The sequence below is a fragment of the Athene noctua genome, chromosome 23 (assembly GCF_965140245.1).
Source record: "Athene noctua chromosome 23, bAthNoc1.hap1.1, whole genome shotgun sequence".
NCBI classification, from domain to species: Eukaryota; Metazoa; Chordata; class Aves; order Strigiformes; family Strigidae; genus Athene; species Athene noctua.
The window spans coordinates 2,462,303-2,473,789 of record NC_134059.1 but is presented as its reverse complement, the minus strand read 5'-3'; the positions used below and the strand labels follow the sequence as shown (position 1 = coordinate 2,473,789).

The 11,487-nt window shown below is 60.9% G+C and overlaps 1 protein-coding gene across 3 annotated transcripts in view; it reads right to left on the bottom strand.

Moving 5' to 3' along the window:
* Positions 1–6,470: 6,470 nt before the first annotated feature.
* The window catches only part of NAV1 (neuron navigator 1), a 60,029-nt gene continuing 55,012 nt past the window's right edge, over positions 6,471–11,487 (bottom strand). For all 3 annotated transcript variants that reach the window (XM_074925783.1, XM_074925782.1, XM_074925781.1), the window contains 10 exons: positions 10,699–10,796; positions 10,477–10,572; positions 10,150–10,309; positions 9,816–10,051; positions 9,551–9,705; positions 9,265–9,336; positions 8,818–9,014; positions 8,186–8,304; positions 7,760–7,957; positions 6,471–7,204 (listed from right to left, as the gene is read on the bottom strand). In XM_074925783.1, the coding sequence (XP_074781884.1) occupies positions 7,109–7,204; positions 7,760–7,957; positions 8,186–8,304; positions 8,818–9,014; positions 9,265–9,336; positions 9,551–9,705; positions 9,816–10,051; positions 10,150–10,309; positions 10,477–10,572; positions 10,699–10,796 (1,427 nt within the window). In that variant the 3' untranslated portion in view covers positions 6,471–7,108. The remainder of the gene's footprint in view (positions 7,205–7,759; positions 7,958–8,185; positions 8,305–8,817; positions 9,015–9,264; positions 9,337–9,550; positions 9,706–9,815; positions 10,052–10,149; positions 10,310–10,476; positions 10,573–10,698; positions 10,797–11,487) is intronic.

Here is an 11,487-nt window from a genome sequence, read left to right as displayed (position 1 = left end):
CACTGGGGTCTCAAGTGGGGAGGGGACTCTGGGGCACCCCTTGCAGATGAGCTGGGGACAGAGAACCTGTGGGGCCACCCCAAAGCCACCCTGGCTGGGCGTCCCTCACTTCCACTGCACCGACGCCTGGGTCCCAGCACCTGAGCCACACCAGGAGGTGACAGGCTGCTCCAGCCAGAGCAACTCTGGATAGGACTGAGGCCCCAGAGTGGCCTGGAGCCCCAGCAGACCGGCTTTAATGAGCTGGAACCGCCCATTAGTTAAATTAAAACAGAGGTTCATCAGCATTTGTGCTTGGCGACACAAGCAGAGGGTGTTTCCGCTGAAGGGAAGGGAAGGTTGTGCTGGACGGACCACATGAGCCAAAGGTGGTGCCTGGAGCTGGGGGGGCACCCCCGGGGTCCCAGCTCAGCTGGGAGCTGCATCACCTGAAGCCACTGCACACCCCGGGTCCCCATGCCCCCTCTGGATGGGCACTGGGTGCACCCCTGCGTGCAATGTGGCTGTGACACCTCACCCACAACCCCCAAAGTGGGATTGCCTCTAAAGTGTAGACAAGGGTCTGATGGGCGGACAATTCAACAGCTGAGGAACTGACTGGATGGCCCTGTCCAGAGAATTACAGTCTATGTCTCAGTGTCCAAATGGAAACCAGTAATGACTGGTGTCCCTCAAGGGTCTGTACAGGCATCAGTACTATTTAGTGTGGTCGTCAGTGACATAGACAGGGCAATCGAGGGCACCCTCAGCAAGTTTGTGGATGACACCAAGCTGAGTGGTGCAGTTGATACACTTGAGGGAAGGGATGTGCCATCCAGAGGGACCTGGGCGGGCTGGAGGAGTGGGCCCATGCAAAGATCGTGAATTTCAACAAGGTCAAGTGCAAGATCCTGCACACGGGTTGGGGCAATCCCTACTATCAGACTGGAGGATGGATGGAAGGATGGAAGGATGCATGGACGGATGGACGGACAGACAGACATGGATGGAAGGATGGATGGATGGAGAGCAGCCCTGTGGAGAAGGACTTGGGGGTACTGGTGGGTGATAAATTGGACATGAGCTGGCGATGCTCACAGCCCAGAAAGCTGACTGTATCCTGGGCTGCATCACAAGTGTGACCAGCAGGCTGAGGGAGGGGATTCTCCCTCTCTACTCTGCTCTTGTGCGCCCCGCCCTGCAGTGCTGGGTCCAGCTCCGGAATACCCAGCACAAGACAGATATGGACCTGCTGGAGCATGTCTGGGGGAGGCCACAGAAATGGTCAGAGGGCTGGAACACCTCTGCTATGGAGAGAGGCTGAGAGTTGGGGTTGTTCAGCCTGGAGAAGGCTCTGAGGACACGTTATTGCAGCCTTTCCATATTTAAAGGGGGCCTATAGGAAAGACAAAGTGAGACTTTTTACCAAGGCCTGTAGGGGCAGGACAAGGGTTTTAAACTGACAGAAGGTGGGTTTAGATTGGACATAAAGAACTGTTGTACGATGAGGGTGGGGAGGCCCTGGCACAGGTTGCCCAGAGAAGCTGTGGCTGCCCCCTCCCTGGAAGAGCTCAAGGCCAGGTTGGACGGGGCTTTGGGCAACCTGGGCTGGTGGCAGGTGTTCCTGCTTGGGGCAGGGTGGTCTTTGAAGATCCCTCCCAACCCAACCCATCCTGTGGCTCTGTGATACAGGGCTGCATTTCCCAGGGGAGGGAGGTGCTGTTGGCACAAAGGGTCACCCTGGGAAAAGCTGCCGGGTGCTGCTGTACCTCAACTGGGCGCCGCAGCTCAGGGTGCTGCTGCACGTGCCAGACCCTGTGCTGACAGCTGAGGCCACACGCCTGGCACTGCCACACACACGGTGCTGCGGAACATCCTGGGCGCTGCGGAACATCCTGGGTGCTGCACAGACATGGTGGCTGTAGCTGACACATCCAGGTGCTCCCTGTGCCCGGCGTGAGGGCGGGGAGCCCTGCAGCCCCTCTCTCAGCCCTCCCAGCCCTGACCAGCCACCCCACACCACAGAGACACCCAGAGCGTCCACCAGCTCCTGAAGGCAGGGGAAGGGACCCTGCATGGGGGCCACAACCCTGCTACAGCACCAAGCCCGTGGGTGCTGTTTCCCAAACCAACAGGACCCTCCCCTGCCTGTCACCCTTAAAACAGGCAGCTCAGTTTTCCAAACACAGGCTTCCATCTGAAATCAAAGCGTCAGCGTCATCCCCGTGTGGCCCTTCTGTGTCCCCCCGGGCCTGGGCACGCTGCCTCTGGCCCACTGGCCCCACACCACGGCTGTCAGGCTGGAAATGCCCGTGGGCCACCACGCACAGAGCCCAGCACGGGACCTTCTGCTGCTGCTCCGCTGCCTGTCCCTGCCTGCACAGGGCCACGGAGCTGGGGATCACGCACAAGACACATCTCTGCAGATGAGGGGCCGTGGCTCCCCCAAACCAGCCCCGCTCCCCAGGTTCGGGATTGCACCCACCGGCAGTGAACTGACTCGGGCTCAGCCTCTGGCCAGGACTGGGAGCCGCTGGGAAGTGCCCTCTCCTGGCCTTGCCTTCGCCACTGCAGCCTGCTGCAACTCATCACCATCCTGTGATTAATTAACAGCTCCTAGAGCATCTGTCCTCACTCCAGCATCACTCTGAGTGGAAAATAGCTTCGAGCCACCCCGGGAAGGCCCGGGATTTCCCTTCCCTCAGCTGCAGCCCTGTCCTCACCCCTGCACCCTGCTGCAGGGCAGAGCACCCCGTCACTGCCCAGGGACCCCGACCCACTCCTGTCCCCCCGTGCTGGAGATGTCAGGTGGCATGTGTCACCACCGTGTGCCTTTCAAAGGGGAGATGAGGGACCAGCCTCGGCCAGGTGAGAGGGGCCCAGGGGGATGCCCACCCGCCCTGATCCCCCCCCTCCTCCCTGCACACTCCGGGTATGATCTGCCCCTCCTGCCCCAAGAGAGGGGCCCCCCGCTTTCAGCATCTTGCCAAAGAGCCAGGATTTCAAACCAGGAGCATTGGGGCACCCTCCAGACTTAACAGGAGCATGATCTTGAATCTAAAACTGCTCCCAGCATCTTGCAGAACAGCCAAGATTTCAAACCAGAAGCATTTCAACAAAGCCACCCTCCCCAAATTTTGCAGGAGGGCAACCACCAAGGGTAAGGGTAGATGTGCAGCGGTATGAGCCCCACTGTCCTGCCCCTCTCCCGTGCAGGGACGGGCCCGCAGTCCCCCGGACACAGGACCAGCAGCCAGGCAGTACAGGAGATAACTTTATTGAATCCAATGGTGTTAGACAGACGACCGAGAGAGACATGCCGGTTGGTGCGGGCAGCGTGGGCAGCAGGAGCTGACTTGGTGCAGGGCTGGATTTGTTTCTGTCTTCTGTAATATCCTCAAGCCTTTTCCTGGCTTCCTTTTATACTTCTTTTAAAATTTCTTTTAAGTAAAAACAACTAATCGTGGAAAGAGTCCAGATGGTGTTTGTTCCCTATGATTGTTCCCGCAGCTATGTACAACGTGGGGTTGGGTCTCAACATCAGGTATAAAATGGAGCGAGTTTACAAACTTGGAGGATGCAAGGAAAAAGCAAAGACAGACAGGCGAGAGCAGTAGAAATCTGGACCAAAATCTTAAAGAGAAATTTAAAAAGTGCTATAAAACCCCTCGGCAGGAATACCATGCAGTTAAGAAACACAAAACCCAGTCAGTTACACAGATCATCTAAAACAGGAATTTGTCCATTTCATCTTTTATTTAATTAAAAAAAGGTTGTTTGTTTTTAATAGAAAAAAGCTAAAATTGTAAGATTGAGGCCACTGGGCGGCAGCAGCTCGAGGGGGCAGGAGGATGAGGCGCTGGCGTCTCCCAGTTCCAGCCCCTCAGGAGGGCTCCTGGCGCTCCCAAGGGCCACGGGCACCTTTGGGGGCCATGGGCACGCTCAGGGACAGCAGGCACCTTTGGAGGTGATGGGCTCCTTTGGAGATCACAGGCACCTTTGGGCACAGCAGGCACCCCTGGAGGTGAGGGGTCACCTGTGGGGTGACAGGTACCCTCAGGGGCAGCAGGCACCTTCGGGGGTGACAGGCACCCCTAGGGGTGGCAGGGGGATGGGTTAGTGCAGTCCTTGGACCCATCCCCCTGGGCACAGAGGGGCTCAGCCCACAGACACGGGCAGCCCTGGGGGACACTCGGTCCCCAGGACCCCCGACATCTGCTGTACTCTTGGGGGACACGGGGTGCTGGGTGTAGGGCAGGAGGAATCCATCAGGACTGGTCCCCTCCAGCCACATAAGCCCAGCAAAAGCCCCCACCATACCCCCAGCACCCCAGGGTTTGCCTGCTGGCATCGCCCTTGCCCTTCCCAGTCCCTGCGGGGATTCCTCCTGATTTACACCACAGCGTGCCACTCCCCTCCAGCACACCCCAGCTGAGGTTACGGGGCAAGAGGCAGCCCCACAGTGGGGAGGGATGGGGCAAACCTGCAAGAAAGAGGGTGGGGGATGCCCGGCAGCACAGCCCCACGCGAGCTGGTGACGGGGACAGTTTGGTTGACTTTTTGGTGGCTCCTTGGGGGTATCAGAAAAGAAAGTGAGGCCCAGCCAAGGCTGCCTACAGGCCATGCAAAGCGAGAGGGCTGTGTGAGCTCTCCCCACCCATGGGACGCCTCCGGGCACAGCACTGCCCAGGCACCCAAAGGTGCATCGTGTCCTTTCCTGCCCGGAGCCCCGAGGAGGGCGAGAGGGACTGGAGGGGAGCCAGGTGCCCACCGCCAGCCTCGAGCGGCTGCTGAGCCGGTGTCTTGTACAATCAGAAAAGAAGTCAGCACAGCACAGTTATCACAGAGTACAAAAAGAAAAAAAGAAATAAAAGAGAAAAAAAAAAGAAAAAGAGGAAAGAGGCACAGGGCCAGGCCCCACCAACTCACGCAGGGCGTTCGACTACAGATCTATTTACAGCGAGTCCTTAGCCGACGGCGGCAGCACAAGAGAAGGCGAACAGAAAGCCCTAGCATCCAAGCCAGCGTGGGGAGGGACATCCCTGTGCAGAGGGTCCGGGCTGGCCGGCCCCGGGTGGCAGCGGGGAGACGGCGGGGAGGCTGTCGGACAGACGGAGAAGTGAGCACCATGGGGCGCACGCGGCAGGGCCGGGACGCGCCGGGCGGCAGGACAAGATGCGCCGGCCCAGAGAGCACCAAGGGCAGAGGTGGCGGCTGCCTCCGAGCAGCGCTGGCAGCAAGGCCGGGCCTTGGAGATGCCTGTTCTGAGGGGTGTGAGGTGTCCCTGAAGGCCACGCTAGACGTGGCATGGGGCGGGCGCTGAAGATGCCCAGTCACCAGCCTGGCAGGGCCCGGGGACAGGAGGGGCTTGGCAGAACTGGCCCTGGGGTCACCTCTCCCCAAAAGGGAGCTGAGGGCAGGAGCTGAGCTGGATGGTGGCAGAGAGGAGCCGGGGGCCCGGGGCCCAGCTGGGCTCAGGGAGTGAGGTGCTGGCCCAGCAGAGCACCCTGCAGCCCACCCCGAGGACAGGCCAGCCAAGGGTGCTGAAGGCAGCAGCCCCAGCTTGGCCATGCTCAGGCCAGTGTCAGCACCCCTGTGTCCCCCCCCAGCCAAGCTGGCTCTGGGGACAGTCCTAGGTCACTGCAGCCAGAGCAGGCTGTGACAGCACCAGCCCGAGCCCTACGTGACCCCCTCCCACACGGCCAGGGAGTAAGGCACCGTGGCAGCACCGGGGCTGATCCCCTCCGTGCCAGGAGCCTCGCCTGTGGCAGTGCCACAGCAGGGCCAAGAGGACATGCGGCAGCCCGGTGTCCCCAGAGCACCAACCTAGGGCACAGCGAGACCCTGCTAGGTGTCCCCAGAGCACCGACCTAGGGCACAGCGAGACCCTGCTAGGCCTGAGGGCACTGGAAGGCACAGGGGGGAGCCAGGGGCATGAGGACTGCCCCTGGCACAGCTCACCAACCTGCACCCCCCACCTGGCAGCACCCAGGGAACAGGGGGCAGGTTGTGCCCCCCCAGCACCAAGGGGAGGGGATGGGGCAGCAGCACCCTCCCCCTGCCCAGGCCTCAGCCAGTGCTGGGGACCTTGGGGAGGGGCCCAGGGCATCCTGACCTGGTGGGAGACCCCGGCCCCAGGGCCAGACTCTGCCTTGTGCTTTTGGGGAGGGGGAAGGCGCCAGGCAAGGGGCTGCTCTGGGAGCGTCCCGCTGTCAAGAGGTGCCAAGTTCCATCTCAGTCAAGCTGGGAGGCCCCAGGGGGTGGGTTCAGGGACTGGAGATTGTCCAGTGAGCACCAGTTTTGTTACAGAGGTGATTTGAGTGGTGGAACCAACAGCTGCAAAAGAAACCAAAGGGAAAGGGAGCTGCTTACAGGAAAGCAGTGGGCACCGGGCCACGGGCTCCAGGCCAGGAGAGCAAAGAACCAGAACAAAAAAGGGACCAAAGTGAAGTCTGGACTCAGCCAAAGGAAAATGGGAGGGGGGAACAAAATAAAATAACCAAAGTAGGGTTTATTGGGCTGTCCTGGTCACAGCGGCTGCCATGCAGGTGGAACAGGGAATGTACAAAGACAGTGGCAAGAGCCACGCTCCTCCTCAGCCAGCACTTCCCGCAGCAGCGGCTCCCTCATCGCCTGCCCTCGGCTACACCTGGCTGGGTGGGGAGGGAGCTGGAGACCCTGCGCCCGCACTCTCGTCCTGTGGCCACACGCTCCTCCTGCACCCCCCAGCTTTGGCCCAAGTGGCTCCCACGGGGTCCCTGCCCCACGCAGGGGCCTTCCTGCGGCTCCCAGGAGCGGGGGCTCAGCCACATTGGTCACCCTGGCCCCAAAGCCCAAGAGTTTGCAAACAGAGATAGGAAAAAAAAAAAAAAAAAAACCAAAAAAAAAAACCAACAAGAAGAGAAACCAGGATTCTCCTACCCCCAGGGTCGGGAGGGGAGACGGCACCTCGCGCTCTCCCACGGATGAGCGGAGCTTCCTCACGCTCTGCCGGGACACGCCGGAGCCCCGGTCCTCTCCGCTCGCTCGCCAGCCCCGCGCTCCGGGATACCAAAGGAAAAGGAGAGCAGCCCGGCGGGAGCAGCGGCTGGCGGTGGCTCCCCTCCGCCTGGGCCGGCATGTCTGGGCCTCACAGAGTCGACTGCAGGTCGGGATCTACCATGGTCTCACGATCCGGAGACTCGATGTAGTTGGCAGCTTCCTGGAGCTTCAGCAGCATGGCCATCTGCGGGGAGAGGAGCGTGGCACCACGCCCGAGGGGGACGAGAGCTCCATGGCTGCCCTGCGGAAGCCAAGGCCACCAGGCCCTCCTCACCCTCCCAAGTAAGCCACCCCAAGAAGCTCCTTAGAGGGTAAAGAAAAGCCCAGAGATGCTGCAAAATCCCTCCCTGTCACTGGGATCTGACCTCGGACACAGCTGGGATGCTCAAGGCTGCCAAAGCAGCACGGGGGGCATCATCCACAGCAGCCTGCTGTCTGCCAGCAGCCACCCCAGGTGACACGCGTGTGAAAGTCCCACTCTGTGTGTGGACACGCTGCCTCATGGAGCACCACACCGTGCCTGTTCACCACCACATCACAACATGCCTCAGTGTGCCCCCTCCCACAGACACCACCCCTCCCAGGAGTGCAAAATGTTTCTGCATCCCCAAATCAGGCTTTTTACACGAAAGAAAAAATAATAATTAAAAAAAAAAAAAAAAATCAGTGGGAAAGCAAAGCTCCATCTCGCTCTCCACTAGCACCACCCAGCCCACCGCCCGGGGCAGCAGGGCCGTACCAGAGGGTCCGCGTCCAGGGAGCTGGGCGTCGTGTCTTTGACGGTGCGCTCCTCGGGAGGGGAAACGGTGCTGTGGGGCCCGATGGTGGGTGGGGGCAGGTGGTAGAGCTTGGACTGGTCCTGCTGCGCTGACGGCCAGGGCAGGGTGTCCCGCACCCACTCCACAGGGTCTTCCCAGGCTGCTTTCTGCCCATGGACCTGCAGGCAGGGAGCAAGGAGCAGCTGCCTCTTCAGCATGTGCCAGAGCCAGGGATGGGGCACCCCAAGCCCCCCCAGGACAGCACAGGGCAGAGCAGGGGCTGACAGCAGTGCCAGCTGTGCCCAAAATCCCAGCGCCTCCCCTCTCCCCACCCTTCGGAGTGCTGCATCAGCACGTCCCCAAGCACTGCTGGTTTGCATCCCCAGGTGCCAGGCAGCTCTGGATACCTTGAGCCCATCTTTTGCCCCCTCCTGCAGGTAAGGGATGATGGAGTTGTTCCACAGGTCGATGAACCAGGTCCGGAAATCCTCAATTCCAATGGGGCAGGACAGGAAGAAGCAGGGACCTGCAGGGGAAGGCAGAGAGCAAAAATGGGACCTGAGTCACGCTGCTCCAGTCACTGGCCCTGTGGCAACACAGCACCAAGGTGGGCAAGCCTGGCAAGCTTGAGTGCCCTGGGCTCCACCACCTCCTGGGAGCAGTGTCTGGGCAGCATCTGCCTGGCACACGTGGGCACAAAGCAAGGTCCCAGGCAGCAACGGGGCTGCTCACTTCAACCTACCCCCCCCCAAAAGCATGGTGAGGCAAAGGGAGACCTGCCTGGGAAAACAGAGCTCCTCCGTGCCCAAGGAGGGGTCCCAATAAAACAGGCAGCCTCAGCTGACACCAGTGACAGCTCCCACAGGGCACAGGAACAAATGCCACCAGGGAAAAGCAACATTTGTGTGCATCGCCCATCAGCTGTGTGGGACTGGGGGGGACAGGGTAGCTCCCCAAGCTCCTTGGGAGGGTTCTGCCCCAATCCTTGGGGCCCACAGCAGCATGAGGTAGAGGAAGGAGGCGTGTGACAGGGCCGTACCAATGAGGAAGTCAGAGGTGCTGTGTTTCTCCAGGAAGGTGTGCAAGTGGTACCAGAGCTTGGGCACCCAGTCCAGCACACGCAGCAGCTCCTCCTTGTTGGCATTAACGTCTGTGTCTGACTCCAGCAGCTTCCGCCGCAGGTAGCGCACCAGGAAGCCATTGGCTGGCTCCACGTTGTTGGAGAAGGTCAGCATCCTGTGGGAGACTCAAGTGGTCAGGGCTGGGTCCCCACACTAGCTGCCCTGCTCCCCAGCACCTTTGGGGGACATCCCAGCACCCCCACTCTGCATGTGCCCAAGATTAGGGGATCAGGTCCTTCTGGGATGGCAGGGACAGGCCTGGGACTTGGTCCTGACCAGGGTTCCCAATCACACCAAGTGTCCCCAGGACTGCCTCTGCCCCGCCAAGCCCACAGGGATGGTCTCCAGGGATGTATGATTCCCACCTGAAGCTGAGATGGAGGCCGTGGTTTGGGGTCATCTTCACAGGCTGGTTGGTGGTTCCAATGATGTAGGGGCTGGGTGAGTGAGAGAGAAACAACATCCATGAGAAAAAGCACCCTGTGCCATCCCCCACCCATGGCAGAGCTGCTCTGGGCACAGCAGACACGTGCAACTACGCGGCTGTGCTGCAGCCTCCTCTCCACAAGCCCAGGGATGTTGCCAGGAGCAGCGGGGAGCACGTGTGTGCCCAGTGGCCCGCGCCAGAGAAGGGTGCAACGGGGCTCTCACCATTTGTGGTACTTGCAGGTGAGCGCACCGTTGACGAGCTCGCTGATGGAGCTCGCCTCGCTGAGGTCGTCCAGGAGGATCACCAGCGGCACGTCGGCCGTGCCTGTCTCCCGGTCGATCTGGTTGGCCAGGTTGGAGAGGTACAGCTGCAGGTCCTGCAGGGAACAGGCCGGGCGTCACACGCGGGGCTGGGGCGCGGCTGCCGGCGGGGACTGTGGCACCAGCACCCCCCAGGAGGACGCCTCTGGCTGCTGCACGGCCTCACCTTGCAGGACTGCTGGTGCATGTTGAAGGTGCTGACGATGCCCTCGGTGACGTCCCGACCCGAGCGCTCCACCAGGTACTCGGCCAGGCGGTTGGTCAGGTAGGTCTTGCCGGTGCCGCTGGGTCCTGAGAGGATGAGCCGCCGGTGCTTCAGCAGGAGGCTGATGTAATGCTGCATCATGGGCTTGGGGATGAGCGTCTCGAACACCAGGCTGTCCACACACTTCTCCTTCAAGCCTGCAGGCAGGGGAGGGCTGAGGGTCCTGCTCACACCCCACAACACCATGGGGCAGAGGAAAGAGGGGGCAGTGATGGGGCCTCTCTGCCACACTGACCTTTGAGTGTGACAACGATGCTGGTCAGGCCCCGGCGGCACAGCGGCAGCTCTGGCGGCTCTGTGTCCAGGACCCGCTTGATGTGGCTGATGCTGTAGCCGTAGACAGACTCGGTGCTGAGCCCCAGCGTGGAAGCAGGATCCATCTTGGTGATGTAATCCTGCATGGACAAGAAAAAGTGCTGTTGGGGCCCGCAGGGGCTGGCAGGGAGCAAGCAGTGCTCAGCCACTCCAGGAGACCCCGGTAAGGGCCTGTGCCAGGGAACATCAGGCACGGTGGAGCCGTGCAGAAGGACGGCTCTCCAAAGTGGGGTCCTCGTGCTCCTACCTTGAAGACCTGGCAGACAGCCTCATCCAGCATCTTCCAGTCCACCTTCCCGCTCACCTTGGTCCAGCCCAGGAAAAACTCCTGCTGCTTGAGGTCCTAGGAGCCAAGGCAGAGGTGTGCAGAGTTGGCACACTACATCCAGCCCCGCAGGGACATTCTCTGCCCCTCGTCCAGGGCCACGGCCCTGGGGCAGGTTGGGCTCCCCATAGAGCCCCCACTTACGCCCTTGATGATGTGCTGGGGCGGCATGCGCACCACAATCCGCAGTGTCAGCTCGTCCTTCTGGGTGCCAGCACTGACAGCATCCATGGGGGACACATCTAGGGACAGAGCAGCGAGGCTGGGTCAGCAGGGAATGCCAAGCCACCACCTTGACCGTGCCCAGCTTCAGCCAAATCCTGCTGCAGCTGATCATGGCACCACAGAATCATTCAGGTTGGAAAAGCCCCTCGGGATCATGGAGTCCAACCCTCAGCCCGACTCTACAAAGTTCTCCCCTACCCCACATCCCCCCACAGCTCATCCCAACGGCCCTTAAACCCCCCCAGGGATGGGGACTCCCCCCTCCCTGGGCAGCCTGTGCCACTCTCAGACCACTCTTGCTGGGAAACGTTTTTCCCTCATGCCCACTCTGACCCTCCCCTGTGGCAGTTTCCAGCCGTTCCCTCTTGTCCTGTCTCTGATGCCCTGGGAGCAGAGCCCAGCCCCAGCCTCTCTGCAATGTCCTGTCGGGAGCTGCAGAGAGGGATGAGGGCTCCCCTCAGCCTCCTCCTCCTCACACTGAACACTCCCAGCTCCTTCACTGGCTCCTCACAGGATTTATTCTCCAGGCCCTTCCCCAGCCTCGTTGCCCTCCTCTGCCCTTGCTCCAGCCCCTCCAGATCTCTCTCGTATTGAGGTGCCCAAACCTGGACACAACGCTCCAGGTGTGGCCTCACCAGTGCAGAGCACAGGGGGACTGTCACCTCCCTGCTTCTGCTGGTCACACTATTTCTGATCCAAGCCAGGATG